Here is a 19,284-nt window from a genome sequence, read left to right on the forward strand (position 1 = left end):
CTGGTGAGACATTCCTCCCATGGCTGGATAAACATAGACTATGGGCCAAGCATGCACATGAGAGATGTTTACTAGCAGAGCTGGCTAACCTCCAGTTTAGCCTTATGCTAATTTAAATTTGGATAAAATAATTCAACCGTGTGTCTACTATAGAGTTTTCGAATGTCATCGGACTTAATGGTTCAAAGCGTTTTTGCGAAGGTTGTGATGTTCAAAACAATTTATCTACATTTTATTCACAGCCTATGATGTCAGCATGTCGTCAGTGTTTTTGTAATTACTCTTGTGGGCAGAAGGGGGAGCCAAAAGTTCACCTCACTGCAGGTTAAAGTAAAAAAATGCTGGCATAATAAGCTAATAGGCTTTAGGTCTATTTGATTGACAGTATTTCAGTTAGTGTCAACTTTTCACTCTCATTATAACCTGTTTGTCTCTTCTTTAAGGCTGATAAGTTCCAGATGTATGTGAACTACTGTAAGAACAAACCTGACTCCACTCAGCTCATATTAGAGCACGCTGGGAACTACTTTGATGTGAGTAACCCCTCCACCTCTTTAAAGGGAAAGTCTTTGTGTGTTGCGTTCAATCACATCACCGTCGTTCTTTCTGTGGATGTTGAATGACAGGAAATTCAACAACGGCACCGACTGGCCAACTCCATCTCGTCCTACCTGATCAAGCCGGTACAGAGAATCACCAAGTATCAGCTCCTGCTGAAGGTAACCCAGGTGACCGCATCTCACAGCCGTGGTGACCGTCTCCGTGGATCCTGTTGTCATGGTTTCTGTGTGTGTTTAGGAGCTGCTGACGTGCTGCGAAGAAGGTAAAGGAGAGATCAAGGATGGCTTGGAGGTGATGCTCAGCGTTCCCAAGAAGGCCAACGATGCCATGCACCTCTCCATGCTGGAAGGTGATTTATTTTTTAAAATTTTTTTTACTGTCACTGGTGTTTGCAGCAACCTTTCCCTTTTGTAAAATTACAATTAATATCCCCTCTTTTCCTTCCAGGTTTTGATGAAAACATCGAGTCACAGGGCGAGCTCATCCTCCAAGAGTCCTTCCAGGTCTGGGATCCAAAGACTCTGATCCGAAAGGGTCGGGAGCGCCACCTCTTCCTCTTTGAGATGTCCTTGGTCTTCAGTAAGGAAGTCAAGGACTCGAATGGCAGGAGCAAATACATCTACAAGAGCAAACTCTTTGTAAGTACATGATGAAGTCTTCATCAGCTGTTTTCTTTTGCTTTGAATTCCTGAATTTAAACAACTTTTGAGTGTTTGCAGACAATTGTTTGATGACAAAATTAGCATTTCCTGTTTTTCGCCCTCGTTTCTTTACAAAATACAAAGTAAATCTAATTGCAGACACTTGAATCAACACTCGAGACAGTCTCAAGTCTCAGTCCTCAAGAAATCTCACATGATTTTGGTGAATAGCCAGTTTACTGCAGTCACAAGCGTTTCCAAGAGTACCTGACTCTCCTGTGACACTTTTGGTGGCTTCTTCTCATATTCTTCCTCTATGTTCCCAGACGTCAGAGTTGGGGGTGACTGAGCATGTCGAGGGAGACCCCTGTAAGTTTGCTCTGTGGATGGGACGCACCCCAACCTCCGACAACAAGATTGTGCTCAAGGTAACACACGCACTTCCTCTCCTCTCCTCTCCTCTACTTCTTCTGAAGTCTCCTTTGGGGTTGGACTGATATAAGTTTTCAAAGGCAGAGCCCTTAAATCACAGGGGATTAAAACTAAAGGTATTGACTCTGAAAATTCAAATATTTTAGACCACAAGTGTATTTAATGATTATTTAATCAAACAAACCTCCATATTCGTGTGTGGACGTCGCTGATAGATCAACATCTGACGGAAAAAAGCCAATGTTGGCCGAATGAATCTGAAAACGTCAATATCAGTCTGACCCAGTTTTCTTTCCTGACTTCATATTCAAACCTCTCCTTCCTTTCTTCTTATATTCTCTTTCTTCTCTCTTCCCTGAACTCTCTGGTGTCTTGTGTGATTGCATGAGCAGCTTCAAGGTGGCTGAGAAGCTTCCCTCCTCTGTCTCCTTGACTTCTTTCTTCTTCTTCTCCGTCCTCTGTCCGTCTCTCTGCCAGCCTCTGGTTAGACTCTGCTTTATTCCATCTCTTAACAACAGGGTTCCCACCCGTCCTTGAGAACCAGGAATTTATTAGAGCAATTTTTTCAGACCTGGAAAATGAGAGAGAGAGAGTGAAATGTGCTGGAAAATATCTGACATTCTTGGCTTTTTATCCGAAGCTTTTAGTTTAAATTATGGCTATGTTCAGGGACCAAATGAAGTTAGAATAGCACATTTTTCACAGCCATTTGAAGAGCAGCATAATGCCTATAGAAAGCTAGCTTGCAGGCTAAAATTAAGTGATGGATTCGCACTCTTTCTTTGCATTTGAACAGTACATATGTGCTGCTCATGTATTAGTATACATTCATGTCACAGAGTTAACCATGTTTCTCTAAAGTTTGTTTCATCTGCTGTGTGGAAGGTATGGTGAAGGCAGGTCATTTAAAATCCAGTCCTGTTTCTGCTCAATTCACTCGGTCACAGAGTGAAACAGACTTGGGTCGAGAACCAATGTTTAGAGAAACATGGTTTCCCCCAGTGACATGAACGTGCAGGAGTACATTAAGAGCCACCAGAAACGCTCTTAAAGTGAAGTTCCATCATCTGCATCCTACAGTGGAGTTAAAGGGGCCAACTCTGACCTTCCCTCTCAGGACAAGCTTAAGATTTTTGCTTTAGTTTGACATTTGAAGACACTTTTGGAGTCTTTTCCAAAAATGCTCCAATGGTGACCTTTCTTAGCGAAGGAGCTGCAGTCCACATGGCGATACTTGGTGTCACACTGTATCGGAAAGGAAACACCGGCCTAACTGCTGAAACTAGTCCCACCTGACGAAGCATTGCATTAACCATGAAAACAACTGGACCTGGCATTCACCACAAAACAAGCAGGGAAGAAGGCATCTGAAAATCCCCCGCAGCAATTCAGGAAAGGCTTCATGTCCGCTCTGCTTTGGTCTGCAAGAAAAAGATGGAGAGAAATCCCAGCAGCTCGGCACAGGAGCTCCTTGTGACCATGGCAACAGAAGCAGAGAGTGCTACATCAGTGTAGGGTCTCTTCAAGACCGGGTGATGCATGTCCTCAATGTATGATTAAGTCCTGTTGCAGTATGAAGCACTCCTGGTGCACATCAGTGTAAACCACAAACCAGGGTCCCAAGATTCACAGGGTCAGGATTCGTCAGTGGCAGAGCTGAGTCTGCAGCACTGGAGCCTGATGAACAGTCTCCTCGCAGTCTCACAGACACGCTGCAGGGGAAAGAGGATACTCTTTCTGACACATAGGACTCCTATCGTTATACTTGGTCCAGGATAGTATAGCTGGGAAAGTCAATGGATGAAGCCCTGCCAAAGGCCCTCCCTCTACACTGCAAAGAGGCTAGAAGGAGGTGTAGACAGTACTCAGAATGTAAAATGAAGGAAAAAGAAACCGCAAATGAGAAGAAAAGGCTTAAAACCAACAAGCAAAACAACATAGATTTTGTTAAAATGGCAGATAGACCAGTGAGAAACAAGACTTTGCTGTTGAAATCAAGTGTTGAAGACCCCCTTCAATGAAAAAGTGATGAGTTTGTAGGTGTTTAGTCAGCCAGGAGACCTTAAAAGTTTCAAGAGAAAGATAGAGCCAGCAGCTCTAAAGAAAACTCTGTAAACCTGTAAGACCATATATAAATACTGAACTAAAGACACACATAAGCATGTTGAATTGGAACTGAAAGTTTACAGTCATACACTTGACCATTGTTCAGGCCTACTTTTTTAATGATGGGCTGTTCTTAAATTTTTTTTTTTTTTTTTTTGAATTCCCAGTTTTTAAATTAGTGTCTTAATTAGTGTTGTACAGACTTGAGTTTTTATTTTCCACTCTGACTTTGGAAGAAAAAGACTATGACGAGAGAGAGAATCCCAGACATTTGCTAATATGTCATTGATCCACGGGTCATAATGTCTGAAGCATCTGAGGGCTGGTTTCTTAGATAATGTCGAGCCATAGATGAATACATTGGTTTTAAAGGAGAAGCTTGTCAGCGTAGTTTGTGAACCTCACCTGACTTTTAAGATATCCTGGAGAATAATTTGTTGAAGAGAGTGGGAACCCTGTAAGAAACACGGGCACATCTGTATATCTGGGGCTGTTTTCTGTGGCTGTTTGAATCTCTACCTCTACGTGGGCTGACATGCTTCCACCAACGCCGGTGACACTGATTCAGCTCCTGAACGCCCACAATCCCCTGTCCTGGCTCCCTGCCACTTTATCAAAGTGCCATCTTTTTCTCCACCAGAAAAATAACTTTCTTACTGATATGTTTTCCACTGTAGAAATAAAGTCCAACATCAGTTATTTTGTTCCTTTTGAACCCTCGATTGTCAGCGTTTTCCGGTCTAATGCTGCCACAGATGGTTTAATATTAGTGTCAGTCGTTGGAGCAGCATGAAGCCAAAAGCCTAACACATTCAATACTGAAGCGTCACCACTCTGTAATACATGTTTACCAGACTAACCGCTGAGAAGCAGTCATGTGGTGTGTGTAAATTAAGTGTCTCTCATTACTAACCACGCACACACACAGGCACACACACACACACACACACACACACACACACACACACACACACACACACACACACACACACACACACACACACACACACACACACACACACACACACACACACACAACATCCATTACACTCCACATTTAATTGGCCTTCATTACACTGTCCAGGCAGATTATCAGTGTTGTGCGTTTTTATCATGTCAAACCACTTTGTCAGCATTAAGAAAAAAAAAATATGTGCTGAACCTTTTCTAAAAGCAAACCAGTGAAATTCTCTATTTTATATCTTAAATTCAAAGCTAAGTCAGGGATCCAAACATGGAGCGATGGTGAGTACAAACTATCCCACAACACAGCCCTCAACCGTTTCACACAAGTCTGAAACACAAAGTCTTTGCACTTCTCCTTGTTTCTCGAGAACAAAAGTTTAAGAACAGTCTAAATGGGTAAAAGCAGTTCAAGTGATCCGCAGCAGAGAGCTGCTGTAACCCAGCAACATACGGGGGAGGATCAAAAAGTTCTGAGACGGTGCGCAACACAAGCAGTCTCTGAACTCTCTGATCCTCCCTCAAATCTGGAGGCTGAAAGATTGTAAAATATCTTCGGCAGTAATTCCCGGCCAGGGGTCTTTGTAACCGGGGGCACGAATATACTAATGTATGGCAGCTGAACTCACTTGGAAAAATACAAATTCAAGCTCTCATTTTATTTGAATAAAAATAAATACAAAAACTAATTATCAAGTGAACTTAACATTCAGGTTAGCGAAGAGTTTTGGATGAATGATTGAATCAGATAGTTAAATGCTGAAATTATTTGCTTAAAAATATACATAAACAGCTGAAATAGTTGGCTACAATGTTAATGTTCATTGATAAAGTTGGCATAGTTGCTGGTAGCTTAATGGTTAAGTTAGATGGTTAAAAGTAATAAAAAAAAGATGCTGAAATAGCTGAAAGTTTGGGTTAAATGGTTGCGAAGTAAAAACTGTATCACAGTTAGTAGCTTTACTAAACTGACCTGAACACTGACAGTTCATTTGTATAAAAATATGATGGAGTGTTCCTAATAAGTTAAATAAAATCCACTTTAACATCAGTTCAGATGAACCTATTTGGAACGTGGTGTGTGGTGTTTTTTCATCTGAGAGGGCTGTAACCGTACATCTGATCTAAAACAAAAAAATCATGAGAGGACCCCTGTTATAGCGGCTCATGTTAACTAAAGCGTATTTGACAAATGTCTCAATAAGTTAATAAGAGGCGAGTTCAGACTTGTGTGAAACTCAGAGTGAAACAAGAATTCTAAATGGAGTTAATTTTTTTTGTCAGCTCTAAGTTTTGTCTTGTTGAATTCCCTCCGTTAACAATACCAGGCGTCCAGCATTGAGAACAAGCAGGACTGGATCAAGCACATCAGGGAGGTGATCCAGGAGCGCACCATTCACCTGAGAGGAGCGCTCAAAGAGCCCATTCATATTCCCAAAGCAACGACGGCCAAGCACCACAAGGGACCAAGGGGCAGGTAACTATGACAACTCTGGATTTATTAAGGGAATGACCACAAACATACTATTGCAGAAGACAAGTTTTAACAGAGATCCAATCTACATGTCTGCAGTCTATTATTGCTTCATTGTCATGAGCAGAACAACTCGCACACCTCTGATCGATCATTTGTTCCTCTGTCAGGGATGGAGAGGACCTGGACAGTCAGGGTGAAGGCAGCAGCCAACCAGACACCATCTCTCTGGCATCCCGCACCTCTCAGAACACACTGGACAGCGACAAGGTGAGCGCGCACGCACGCACGCACGCACGCACACACACACACACACACACACACACACACACACACACACACACACACACACACACTTCCTGCTGTTATAACAATACTGTAAGCTCAGCTCGGTTCCCATCTGGCATCATTTTGCATCTTGAACCTGGAACGAATGTCAGGTGGAAACCAGGTCTCAGTGTTTGTCTCGTCGTCCTCAGCTCTCCGGCGGCTGCGAGCTGACCGTGGTGATCCACGACTTCATGGCCAGCAACAACAACGAGCTGACGGTGCGGCGCGGCCAGACGGTGGAGGTGCTGGAGCGTTGTCACGACAAGCCGGACTGGTGCCTGGTCCGGACCACCGACCGCTCTCCCGCCCTGGAGGGCCTGGTGCCCTGCTCCATGCTCTGCATCGCCCACTCCAGGTCCTCCATGGAGATGGAGGGCATCTACAACCACAAAGGTACAGAACGTGGGCTGTATGGTTGGTTCAGGTGGGGTACCGTGTGGTCTGTGTCTGCATCACAAAACACATCTAAAGCCATCGCTCTGTCTTTCACAGACACTCTGTCAGTGTGCAGCAATGACTCCATCATGCCAGGGTCGTCGGCTACGCTGCAGCCCGGTCATGGCATCGGTTCCCACAGCTCGCCTGGTCCTAAACGGCCAGGTAGGGTCACCTGTTCTGTCTGTTGTATCTGCGCTCTGAAATCCTGTTCAAGTCTCACAACCACATCAATTCAAAAACAGGGTGTTGGATCAGAATGTCCTTTGAAATTTCACATTAAGAAGCCAAGTAATGGTGGAACTGTACTCTGCACATATAGATGATTTCCTGCTGTGTGTGTTTTCATACGACAGTAAGCTTAGTTTGGTGTGTTTGTTTTATTTCGCAGGTAACACACTACGGAAGTGGCTCACCAGCCCGGTGCGCCGGCTAAGCAGCGGCAAGGCCGACGGCCACGTGAAGAAGCTGGCCCACAAACACAAGAAGAGCCGTGAGGTGAGGAAGAGCGGGGAGATGACGATGGGCTCCCAGAAGGACTCGGACGACAGCGCCGCCACTCCACAGGATGAAACTTTGGAGGAGGTGGGTGGATGCAGGATACGTGGCACTCTTATTGTCTCCTTCTGTAAAATCACGGTGAGCTAACCTCTGGTTCTCCCTCCTCGTGTGCTGCAGAGGGTTCGTAACGAGGGCCTGTCGAGCGGCACGCTGTCCAAGTCCAGTTCTTCGGGCATGCAGAGCTGCGGGGAGGAGGAGGGCGAGGAGGGTGCTGACTCAGTACCTCTGCCTCCACCGATGGCCATCCAGCAACACAGCCTGCTGCAGGCCGACTCCCAGGACGACAAGGTGAGGAGGGTTAGGACGCTCCACTGGGATCAGAAGAGAGCGAGAACAGGCAGGTAGACTGGAGCAGATGATGAGCAGGGAGCAGAGGAGTCAGGGGGGGATTTGGGACCAGGACCCCAACTGTAGGTTGACTAGATACCACCAGAGATTGTTGCTCATCTGAATATAGCTTGAGTGCTACATTTTCATGATATTTAAGGCTTTATGAACTTTTACTCTCGTACAGTTTTTTCACACAATAAATTCTCTTCTCTTTTGCTTTTCAGTAATGAGATTTTAAAAGCTCAATTGATCCTCCGCAATGTTCAACACTGGGTTATTTTGTTTGATATTAAAAGTAGCCTTGGTGTTTAACCTTATTTTAAATAATCTCAAAAGAATTGCTCTATTTTCTAACCTCGTGGAGACTTTTATTATTCCCGGATCTCTAAATACATGTAATCTTGGGGTGTGCAGAGCTTCCTGTGTAATGTATAGACTGTATAATCTGTAATCCTATACTTGAGAAACTTTTTTTGCTCATTTTACTTACCAAATGATAGATGCTCGGCACATGAAAATTAGATAAAGTCAACCAGGCCTGAGACTCTACAGCTGTGATGTTTATATAATATAGTATTCAGGTCAAATCAGTGACAAAAAACATTACTGAAGATGGTGTAAGAGTTATTTTATTCGATATATTAGCAGACTAATCTTAAAGAGAAATTCAGCACTTTCTTCACATTGCTGCTACTGTTTTTAGCTCCTAGATAACACTGTCGCTTATTTCAGTCCTATTTTTATCTCTTTTTACAAAAGCTCTTTTCCTGACTCGGTTTAACTTAGTTTGACTTCTGCATTTTAACATTTTACCTTGGCATGTTGCATCATAATCTCCCCTCTGTTGTAAAGTAATGAAAAGTTTCAGGCAGCCCAAGTAAGTCTCCTCCTCGACCAAAGCGGAGACTCCTCTGACACTAATTTCTGTTTCTCTTTTGTTTTGTTTCCTGGTTGTATCGTTTGCTGTTTGCCATGCTGTAGCATTACCTTGATTTATGTCCTGTCTTTGCTTTGTCTCAGTTTCCATACCTCTCCATCTAAAATGCCCCGCTCTTCCCCCTTCTGTCTCTTCCCTCGGTCACCTCTTCAATGCTCTCTCTTTTTTTTCCCCCACTCTTCAACTTTAAATGCTCCTTTCTGAAGCCTCTTTGGTTTCAACAGTTTCTAGATTGAAAGAACATGAAACTAGCGGCTTTTTTAGACTGAACGTTCACCTTTTTAAAATACACTTTTCTCTTTCCCCTGAAAATCTCTCTTCTTAACTTTTGTATTTTTATGAACTCTTGAATATTGCTGCTGTCTTTAGTGCAGATTTTTTTTCCCTTCCATCATTTTTAGTTTGACTTGTTTTGACTGTTTCTTGAACGCACCACTGGAATGGAGAGTCGCCTGGCAGATGAGCTAAGGTCATTAATGCAAAATGTAGATAAAGAAGAGGACGCATGTAGCTCTGAAGTGTAATTGGAGTTCATCCTGTCGGTGTCAGTGCAGATCACGAGGCTGTAATACTGAATTTGTGCCAGCTTCTTCACATTTTGAGGAAATGTTGAGCTTCGTAATGCCTCGAGCCTTTTAGAATAACATTGCGGCTTTTTTTTCTGCATGTTTATCTCTCAGAAGTTGGGATGAGATTGGTTGCTAAGTGACGTTTAACAGAAACAAATAAAACATTGGTAAGAGTACTTGTCAGCTGAGCAGGCAGCTCCTCTGGATAATAATCTGAATATGACTCCACATTGAGGTGAAAACGATGAAGATCCCCTGTTCCCATCATCCCCCCCTGACCCTTCACCACCCCGTCCGTCACCCCCCTCCCAATCCCTGCCCGCTCGTCCTCATCTCCTTTTACCCTCTGTGCGTTAACCTCATTACCCATGCGAGTAATTGGCATCTTTAAATGCTGGCGAGGCCAGAAGGGCACACAGCCTCACCCAGAAAACCTAATTGGGGAAAGTCTTGAAGCACAGCACAGCAAGGGTGAGAGTCTCCTGAACTATATATACATACATACCTACATATACCTCTGTCATTCTCGCTCTGTTAGCATCCTCTCTTTATTCCAGAGACTGTTCATCATCTTCATCACCTGAAAAAGCAGCAGAAACATCCTCCATTCAGATCTCTTTTTATTTCCAACCTTCTCATCATCTCTATTTTAAAAGACATTTCAATTTTTTCCACATCTTCATTTCATTCATCCAACTTTCAGCCTCATGTTTTGACCTTTTCACTGACAGTTTCATATATTTTTCCTTTTCACTATCTTTAACCTCGGGATGTAAACCCCTTGTTTCTGGGGTGGCACTAATGCAAACATGAATCTCTTGAGATTACAGCATTGAACATTTAACAAACATTTTCACGAAGTCATTGCTTGCACCAATAACTAAATGAAAACATTAAAACTAATAAGGCAGTCAAAATGTCACAATCAAAACTCCAGCATGACCTTTATTAGGCCTTTTTTGAAAAGAAATTTAAGCAATGGACTATTGTAACTGTTTATTGTTTGTTTCAGAGATGAAGAGATCACTGTGAAAAGCAAGTTTCATTATTAAGTCACCTTAAATGACTTCTGTAATTTAAATGATTAAGCTTATGTCAGTTAAACTGTCTCTGTCGGAGAGTCTGCCACAGAGCAGAATTTGAATTATTAGTCAAGACCAATGATTTCTGTTAGTTATCATTGTCTCATGCTTGCTTCTTCCTCCCTGCTCTCATCTCTCCGTTCTGTGCCCAGACCTCGTCTCGTCTGTCGGTCCGTCCATCCAGTTCAGAGACGCCGAGCGCCGCTGAGTTGGTGAGCGCCATCGAGGAGCTGGTCAAAAGCAAGATGGTAGGATACAAAGCCTCACGCACCGACCTTTATGTATCACATCATACACGGAGCCGTTTATTGAAGGCAAGTTTCAGTCAGTCAACGTTTGATTTGCTTCAGTAAATCAAGAGGCCTTTCACTATCATCAGGTTAACAAACTCATCCATTATCTATACCCGCTTTATCCTGAACAGGGTCGGGTGAGCGGGGGGGGGGTCTGGAGCCTATCCCAGCTCACTTAGGGCGAAGGCAGTCCATCACAGCGCCACATAGAGACAGACGGAAACAAAGACCATTCACGCTCTCATTCAAACCTAAGGGCAATTTCTAGAACCACCAATTAACCTGAGACGCATGTTTTTGGATGGTGGGGGGAAGCCAGAGTACCCGGAGAGAACCCACGCAGGCACAGGGAGAACATGCAAACTCCACACAGAAAGGCCCAGGCCGGGATTCGAACCCTGCACCTTTTTGCTTTGAGGCGACATTGCTAACCACTGTGCCGCAAGCAAACAAACAAACAAACAAACACACAAACAAACAAACAAACAAACAAACAAGCAAGCGAGCGAGCTCATGAAGAAAAAAATGGTAGCCCCATGTGGAGAGCGAGCATGAATATAATTTATACTACTTAACATGATCGAAATCATGAGCTTAATTTATTTGTATTGATGCAACCGTTCTCCAAAAACATGTCTGACAAATGTTAACTGTTTTTTTGTGCTTTTCTCCCCTGACTCAGGCTCTGGAGGACAGACCGAGCTCTTTGTCAGTGGAACAGGGAGACAGCAGCTCTCCCTCCTTCAATCCCTCTGACAACTCCCTCCTGTCCTCCTCCTCCCCCATCGAAGAGATGGATGAACGCAGGACCAGCATCCTCAAGAAAAGACAGTGCGTCTGCCACCATCACGCACACATCCCATAGACACACAATAGATGCAAACGTGAGGGAGTTCAAGTTCTAATTTTAAGTCGGCCATCTGTGCTTCTGTTCTGTGCTCCAGTTACATTCTGCTGGAACTGGTGGAGACGGAGCGGGATTATGTCAGAGACCTGGGCCTGGTGGTGGAGGTGAGTTCATGCTCTTTATATTATCTGGGAGTTTAATATGTCAGGAAATATTGGAGCTGAACTTTGCAGACTGCTTGCTGTGAATTCTTCTTTGTATTTGTGTGTCTCCTCCGTAGGGCTACATGAGCAGAATGAAGGAGGAGGGCGTCCCTGATGACATGAAGGGGAAAGATAAAATTGTGTTTGGCAACATCCATCAAATCTACGACTGGCACAAAGAGTATGTGGCACACAGACAAACATATGTGTGGAGTGCAGATTCCCTGGTTATAGGTAACTTACTTCCTGTCTCTTTATGTCCTACTCAGTTTCTTCCTCAGGGAGTTAGAGAAATGTTTGGAGGACCCTGACAGACTGGGACCACTCTTTCTCAAACAGGTTTGTCCACAGTGAACTTTTAACTTCTGCTCTATTTGTACTGGCTTGTAAACATTTGATAAAACTGTAAATGTGTGTGCTGTTTGTATCCAGGAACGGAGACTCACCATGTATGTGGTTTACTGTCAAAACAAACCCAAGTCAGAGCACATTGTCTCAGAGTACATCGACACCTACTTTGAGGTACGAGCCCGTTAATGTGAAGATTTTTTTCCTCTGAGATTCATCAGATGCTGCAAACTGCTGCTAAAAAAAAACTTTTTTAATCTTTTTTTTTTTTTTTTAGGACCTGAAGCAGCGGTTGGGGCAAAGACTGCAGATCACAGACCTGCTCATCAAGCCGGTCCAAAGGATCATGAAGTACCAGCTGCTGCTCAAGGTCAGTCTGTTGGAGGACAGCAGAGGGCGCCAGAGCTCCAGCTGCTGCTGAGCTCTCTATTTCCTCATATCTGCTGTCTATAAATGTCCATCTCTGCTACACATAATTTACTCTGATAAATAAAATGTTTTAATACACATCTAAAAAAAAATTGTAGGATTTCCTGAAACACTCTAAAAAGGCTGGGCTGGAGTCTCTGGATCTGGAGGTAAGAAAAAAGATCTTAAACTTCTCTTTAAAAAAAGTTCTAGCAAAACGTCTTGAGATATCCTGTTAAATGTTTCCATCTGTGACTAACAGAGAGCGGTGGAAGTCATGTGCATCGTGCCAAAAAGATGTAACGACATGATGAACGTCGGCCGGCTTCAGGGATTTGATGTAAGAAATTACTTTAACTTCTGATTGTAAATAATGCTAGATGCTAATTAAATACAAGAAACAAATCATATATTAACTTCTCTCTCACTCTTCTTCTTCCAGGGGAAGATTGTGGCTCAGGGCCGCCTTTTGCTGCAGGACACATTCATGGTGTGTGACCCAGAGGGCAGTCTGCTCGGCAGGATGAAGGAGAGGAGAGTCTTCCTGTTTGAGCAGCTCGTCATCTTCAGTGAGCCGCTGGACAAGAAGAAGGGTTTCTCCCTGCCAGGCTTCCTCTACAAGAACAGCATCAAGGTAAACACACGAGGGGCGACGGTGTGGGCAAACAACTGTTTCACTTCAAGTACATGTTTAGCGAAGGCCAGTGGAATCAGGAAGTATGATGAGGCCAACAAACTGTCATTTAAAAGGACTGCTGGGCTTTATGATTTATTTATTTTTTTACTTTTAGCCCCATGGCTCTCCAAGTTAAATAAAAGATTAAAACTAAAATATGTTTGTGATGCGCAGCATGATTAGTATCACAGGAACTGATTACATAGCTATCATTGTTTATCAAGTAGTGCTTAAAAAAGAAAAATCACTTTTTTGTTTCTCCAACAATACGCGCAATATTTGAGAAAATCCGCTGCAAAATCAAACATTTTTGATTGCAACAAACACAAAAAAAACTCAAATCCTGGAGTAGTCACCTGATTTATTTGACATAAACGTAGTTAACCTTTATATGACAGAAAATAAAGCAATTGAGGGAACAGAAAGGTTAAAGACAAACTGACACCAAGGCACTCATAACCATAAATATTAAATATCAGTATTTATGTGACATTAACTGATAATGACAATGTATCTCCCTGTTTTTTTGTTTGGTTTTTTTGACCTTTTTGCCATCCAGGTGAGCTGTCTGGGTCTGGAGGAGAATGTGGAAGGAGATCCCTGCAAGTTCATTCTCACTTCTCGGTCGACCAACAGCGCCGTAGAGACGTTCGTGCTTCACTCCTCCCACCCAGGGGTGCGTGAGGTCTGGACCCTTCAGATCAGTCAGATACTCGAGAGCCAACGCAACTTCCTCAACGGTAGGCTCGTAAACACACACGCACACACACATGCACACACAGAGGACCTGAAGGTTTTCTGGAAGAACTGTGCTGTACATGGCCCCCCTCGTCTCTTTCACACCTTCTCACAGCTCTGACCTCACCAGTAGAGTATCAGAGGAACCATGTAGGGGAGAGCAGCGGGCCCAGCATGGAAGCTCCAGGTGGAGACAGCAGTGGTTCGAGTGCAGCCCCAGCAGTAGGAGGTGGAAGCCCCCAGGTTAGCTCCAACCCTTCAGGACCCCAGGGTGGCTCTCGTCGACCCTCCAGGATCCCACAGCCTTCCCGTCTGCCCCAGCCCCTGCGTCACCACCCCGGGGCCGAGCCGGACGGCCCCAACAAGATGTCAGGTATGAAAGTTCTATCTATATCTGTGAAAAAAAATGTGTGATGCACAATGAAGGATGAGACTGAGGTGTGAGTTTTACTCGGTTGTGATCCAGGTTCGTCCCCTCGCCCTGTCCCTCCTCCCCTGCTCCCTCCAGCGGGTAGCCCGCAGGGCAAGCGTCCTATCCAGACCCCAGAGGACCAAGCTCAGACCCCCAGTGCTGTAGCTCCCGTCCCTCGCGCCACAGTTGGGCCTCTGCCCTCCACACCCACATCCAAACCGCGGCCAGGAGCCGTGTCCCCTATGAGCTCCCCCATGGCCACTCCCGCCTTTGGTAAGGACGCCCTACCTCCTCCCCCTCCCAGCCCGGGCCAAAAGTCTGGATCTGGATTCTGGAGCTCAATGCCGGGTTCTCCAGCCAGCCGGCCTGGCTCGTTCACCTTCCCGGGGGAAGCGGGAGAGAGTCCCGTCCGCCAGAGCTCAAACCAGAATCAAACTGGCTCTGGGAGCCAAACCCACAGACACTCCACGCACAGCAAGGAGGCCGACCGCATGAGTACGTGCTCATCGGCCAGCGAGCAGTCCATCCAGTCCACCCAGAGTAACGGGGTAAGACTACTTCCTGCTGCCCAGTGCTGATCCGACTAACATGGAGGCAGACGGAGGCCTGGTCTGTCCTGTCTGCCTGTTGTCTCCTGTCCTGCTGCAGCCAGCGCTACTAATCTGTCCCCTACTACGCATCTCTGACAACCTCCACTGCTCTTCAACATCATCTCTCTAGCAAAGGTTTCAACTGTCAACGTCTTCTCAGACTCGAACGCTCTCTAGCGGACCTTCTTCACCTCTTCAGTGATTATCTTTAAGGCTGTCTGTAGCTTTCTCAACTCTAACAAAGCTTCTACTAACACCTGACTTCCTCTTGGCCGTCCTTCACCACCTGCTGTCTCAATGGTGTGTTACTGAATTGTATTTTTCCTGCAACTAACCTCCGACGTTTGTGGTTCACCTGCAAACGTACTCAGCAGAGATCCTCTCATTCAGCCTAATGTCCCTCCTCTCGTCTTTGCCTGGAGCTGCAGAGCAAAGACGAGTCAAACGGAAATCTTCATCTTATCCCTGCCTTTCTTCATCCAGTGACCCTTTTTCAAGAAGAAAATCATGAATTCCTGTTTTTGTCTTTTCTGCACTTGAATCTAATCTTTTCACGAATCCCGTTTCCAGAGTTTAGCCTCTGTGTGTTTCTACCTCTTTTACCTTACTGCTTACTTTTTCACTTTATTGTACCAAAAGTGGCACACTTGTAATTTTCTTGAGATTTGCACGGCCATGTTTGAAAGTTATTATCGTACCTAATGCCTAATAGATTTTATAATAATGCCTGTGCTTTCTCCCCCTGCTGCAGAGTGAAAGTAGCAGCAGCAGTAGTGTATCCACCATGTTGGTGACCCAGGACTACATGGCTGTGAAGGAGGATGAGATCAGCGTCATTCAGGGCGAGGTGGTCCAGATCTTGGCCAGCAACCAGCAAAACATGTTCCTGGTGTTCAGGGCGGCTACAGAGCAGGGCCCCGCGGCCGAGGGCTGGATCCCCGGATTTGTGTTGGGACACACCTCGGCTATTGTCCCCGACTGCCCCGAGGGATCCATCAAGTAAGACAACCAAAAAAAAGATGAACTGTAGCTGTCTTTGACGGACTTGAGGTGTAAAAATAAACTTTGGCTCACAGTAACAGGGAGTACGAGGGTCGATCAAAAAGTTCCAAGACTGCTCAGCAGCACCGTGACGTGCACGGAGCAGGAGGAAGTAGTTACACACGTTTTTGTGCAGTCATTAGTGCGTCTGTGATTTCTCTATGGACATGAGCAGAGAGCGCACATTAAAGTTTGCGTGACATTCTCAGTGCTGTGCACCGTTATTTTGTCCTTCTGGGTCAGACTGTCAACGCCGAGTCCTACTGTGACGATCTGAGGGGAAACATTCGGTTCAAAATGACCTGAACTCTGTCGTGATGGCACTTGGGTTCTCCAGCATGACAATGCGCCTGCTCACATCGCGTTGAAAATGCAGAACTATCTTGCTGGCAACAACGCAGTCATCACTCCCCTACTCCCTAACACGTCTCTCTGTTGCCCACAAATTTGACAAAACTTTGAGAGATCGCAGTTATGTTGGACGCAGTGTTCACAAAAACGTGTGTAACTCAGATGCTGCTGTTGATCAAGCAGCGAAACTTGGAATACTGACTCATGAAGGTTATAGCTTCCTCCTACTCTCTGCACATCACGGTGCTGCGCTCCGTTTACATGCAACAGGAGCTGTTTTGGAACTTTATGACCCACCCTGGTTCAGCAGGGGCACTTACACCACCTGTGTAGAAACACCCGGAGTATCAATGCTAAAACCATCCTTTCTGTCTTTCATTCATTGTCTCTGCTTGCTTATCAAGACTTTGACCTTACCTGTGGTGTTTTTTATTGCTCCAGTAGGAAGTCTTCATCCTGGCACACGTCCCTGCGTATCCGGAAGAAGTCTGAGAAGAAGGAGAAGGAGGCAAAGAAAGAGACCAAGCTGGAGAACGGTTACAGGAAGTCCAGAGATGGCCTGGCCAATAAGGTTTCTGTAAAGGTGAGTTTCAGTTCTCTTCAAGAATCCGTAGTGATGCTCCGATGTCGTGTCCGTTTTGTAATCTGACATTTGTTTTTGTTTCTCTCCAGCTTCTAAATCCAAACTACATCTATGATGGTAAGTTTTATCTGTGTTTTTTTTTGCAGATTGACAACTATGACAAAATAAATCCATATTGTCAATTAACCCCTAATTAATTCGGTTACTGTTGAATTTGAAAAGGTTTAGTCTAAGACGGTCTCTCCTTTCTTTCCTCTCAGTTCCCCCAGAGTTCCTTGTCCCTCTGAGTGATGTGACATGTGACAACGGCGAGAGCGTCACCCTCAGGTGTAAGGTCTGTGGGCGACCGCGGGCCACTGTCACCTGGAAGGGACCCGACCAGAGCAACCTCACCAACAACGGACACTTCAGCATCGCCTACAGGTAAGAAAACGTTCATGTGCAGTTTAATGCTTGACATTGTGAAATAGGAAGGTGAATTTACATTTTTACATAAAAACAAAGTAAATATTCAATCTTTTAAGGCTGCAATTAAAATTTACATTGCAGTGGACCAGGTGAGTGAGTTTACCTTGCAGTCCAGCACATTAACTCGTCATTATCCTGACCTACTGCCCCACCATGTCGCAAGATTGTTCTGTTTCATGTAGAAATGAAGAAAATCAGTAAGCCAGTCAGCACTCACAATGTGAGAAGCAATCTGTAGGAATATTTTGAGTTGTGCACCTCCTCTTGTCCAACCCGACACTTGTCGTGTCGTCATCTAAAAAATTGGAGACTCACTAGAGAGCAAATACTGTGTTGTTACAGTGGTCACACAACATCATGTTGTCTGGGAATTTTTAGCAGTTAATAGCCACGGACACTCGACACCCAAAACTGTTCAGACTTCCTGTAGATTTAATAGTGTTTGTTAGCCTGGTGTTTCCAGACCCGAATTCACTAGGTGAATATAAGCGTTGTCCTACTGGTCTGTGCCCAGTATGGTGCAACTGAAACTATGGGAGCAGCTTTGACCAATCGTATGTTCCAAAATCTGACAAAAATACCACCGTTGCAACCATATTTAGAAAAAGGGCGCTCGACTTCAACACCGTCGTACTTGACCATCAACACCGGTCGCTGATTGGTCGGCCCTTCGAGGCAGCCGAGCGAACGTTAATGCGAACAGGGTTTCCAGACCAAAATCCCAGTGAAGAAAACTGAAGCTGTGTGTTCAGATGTAAATCAACGTGCATGTTTCTGTTTCAGTGATACGGGTGAAGCCACACTGCGGATAATCGGCGTCGCCTCTGAGGATGACGGCGTTTACACTTGTGTTGCAACCAACGAGCTGGGCAGCGAGACGTCATCAGCGAGCCTCAGAGTGTTGGGTGAGAGTGCAGATAGAGACTAATATGTCCACAGCATGATGTTACACGGGTCTTATTTGATAAACTGGTGCTGACTGTGGACTTGTGTTGTCATTTGTCTCAGCTGTGTCCACTGATGGGATGCGAGTGAGCTGGAAGGACAACTTCGAGTCTCACTACACCGAGGTGGTTGAACTGGGAAGGTAACAGACTCTCTTGAATATCTCCATGGTTACAGTCTGATCTGGCTGATTTGACTTTAAATACATTAAAAATATGGAGAGTAAGCAGATATCAGATGATCAAAGTGACAATAACAGCTGCGTGAAGTAAACCGACCTCTGTCTTGTCATCAGGGGTCGTTTCTCTGTTGTCAAGCGCTGCGACCACCAGGGCACCAAACGTACGGTGGCGGTCAAACAGGTCAACAAGAAGCTGATGAGGAGAGACCGGGTGACTCAGGAGCTCAATCTGCTCCAGAGACTCCAACACCCGCACATAGTCAGCCTGATCGACACGTACGAGACCCCCAGCTGCTACGTCCTCGTCCTGGAGATGTGAGTACACTTTCACATGGACACGAGCTCAGCTCTTTACCTTGACACGCCCCGACAAACCTTCCCTTTCTCCGGTCTGATGTTTACTTTGGGTTTCAGGGCCGACCAAGGCCGTCTGCTCGACTACATCGTGAGCTGGGGGAATCTGACGGAGGAGAAAGTGGCCTGCTACCTGCGTGATGTTTTAGAAGCTTTACACTACCTGCACAACAGCAGAATAGTACATTTGGACGTAAAAGTAAGTTCACTTTAACTTTAACACCTGATATTACAAATAGCAGCTCAGGGGAGTGCTGCATGCCCGAGTAGTGCGTATAAAAGGTTTGGTGTTACATCCTAACTGTATATAAAAAGGTTAAAAAAAAAAAAAAATACAAAAAACAGTGTTCAGACCTGATCGTAGAGCACAAAATATTCAAGCCACAAAAATATTGTGATTTTGTAGTTTGGTCTAAAACTGAAGT

General features: G+C 44.9%; 1 protein-coding gene across 7 annotated transcripts in view; it reads left to right on the plus strand.

Moving 5' to 3' along the window:
• trioa (trio Rho guanine nucleotide exchange factor a) overlaps positions 1 to 19,284 on the plus strand; it is an 83,719-nt gene that overhangs the window by 61,577 nt on the left and 2,858 nt on the right. For 2 of the 7 annotated variants that reach the window (XM_069703442.1, XM_069703448.1), the window contains 33 exons: positions 444 to 533; positions 627 to 719; positions 799 to 910; positions 1,009 to 1,199; positions 1,529 to 1,630; positions 4,956 to 4,985; positions 6,032 to 6,180; positions 6,348 to 6,447; positions 6,657 to 6,900; positions 7,000 to 7,107; positions 7,334 to 7,527; positions 7,621 to 7,791; positions 10,574 to 10,669; positions 11,397 to 11,545; positions 11,659 to 11,725; positions 11,842 to 11,945; positions 12,034 to 12,103; positions 12,197 to 12,286; positions 12,390 to 12,482; positions 12,640 to 12,690; positions 12,783 to 12,860; positions 12,963 to 13,154; positions 13,756 to 13,936; positions 14,050 to 14,307; positions 14,401 to 14,894; positions 15,688 to 15,935; positions 16,770 to 16,911; positions 17,001 to 17,028; positions 17,172 to 17,334; positions 18,163 to 18,284; positions 18,388 to 18,466; positions 18,620 to 18,820; positions 18,920 to 19,058. In XM_069703442.1, the coding sequence (XP_069559543.1) occupies positions 444 to 533; positions 627 to 719; positions 799 to 910; positions 1,009 to 1,199; positions 1,529 to 1,630; positions 4,956 to 4,985; positions 6,032 to 6,180; positions 6,348 to 6,447; positions 6,657 to 6,900; positions 7,000 to 7,107; positions 7,334 to 7,527; positions 7,621 to 7,791; positions 10,574 to 10,669; positions 11,397 to 11,545; positions 11,659 to 11,725; positions 11,842 to 11,945; positions 12,034 to 12,103; positions 12,197 to 12,286; positions 12,390 to 12,482; positions 12,640 to 12,690; positions 12,783 to 12,860; positions 12,963 to 13,154; positions 13,756 to 13,936; positions 14,050 to 14,307; positions 14,401 to 14,894; positions 15,688 to 15,935; positions 16,770 to 16,911; positions 17,001 to 17,028; positions 17,172 to 17,334; positions 18,163 to 18,284; positions 18,388 to 18,466; positions 18,620 to 18,820; positions 18,920 to 19,058 (4,629 nt within the window). The remainder of the gene's footprint in view (positions 1 to 443; positions 534 to 626; positions 720 to 798; positions 911 to 1,008; positions 1,200 to 1,528; positions 1,631 to 4,955; positions 4,986 to 6,031; positions 6,181 to 6,347; positions 6,448 to 6,656; positions 6,901 to 6,999; positions 7,108 to 7,333; positions 7,528 to 7,620; positions 7,792 to 10,573; positions 10,670 to 11,396; positions 11,546 to 11,658; positions 11,726 to 11,841; positions 11,946 to 12,033; positions 12,104 to 12,196; positions 12,287 to 12,389; positions 12,483 to 12,639; positions 12,691 to 12,782; positions 12,861 to 12,962; positions 13,155 to 13,755; positions 13,937 to 14,049; positions 14,308 to 14,400; positions 14,895 to 15,687; positions 15,936 to 16,769; positions 16,912 to 17,000; positions 17,029 to 17,171; positions 17,335 to 18,162; positions 18,285 to 18,387; positions 18,467 to 18,619; positions 18,821 to 18,919; positions 19,059 to 19,284) is intronic. The other 5 variants (XM_069703443.1, XM_069703447.1, XM_069703445.1 and 2 more) reach the window with 5 other exon arrangements.

The sequence above is a fragment of the Brachyistius frenatus genome, unplaced genomic scaffold, assembly GCF_029030835.1.
Source record: "Brachyistius frenatus isolate BFR_SWC_R1_liver_20210118 unplaced genomic scaffold, ASM2903083v1 Contig_46, whole genome shotgun sequence".
In the NCBI taxonomy this organism is placed as follows: domain Eukaryota; kingdom Metazoa; phylum Chordata; class Actinopteri; family Embiotocidae; genus Brachyistius; species Brachyistius frenatus.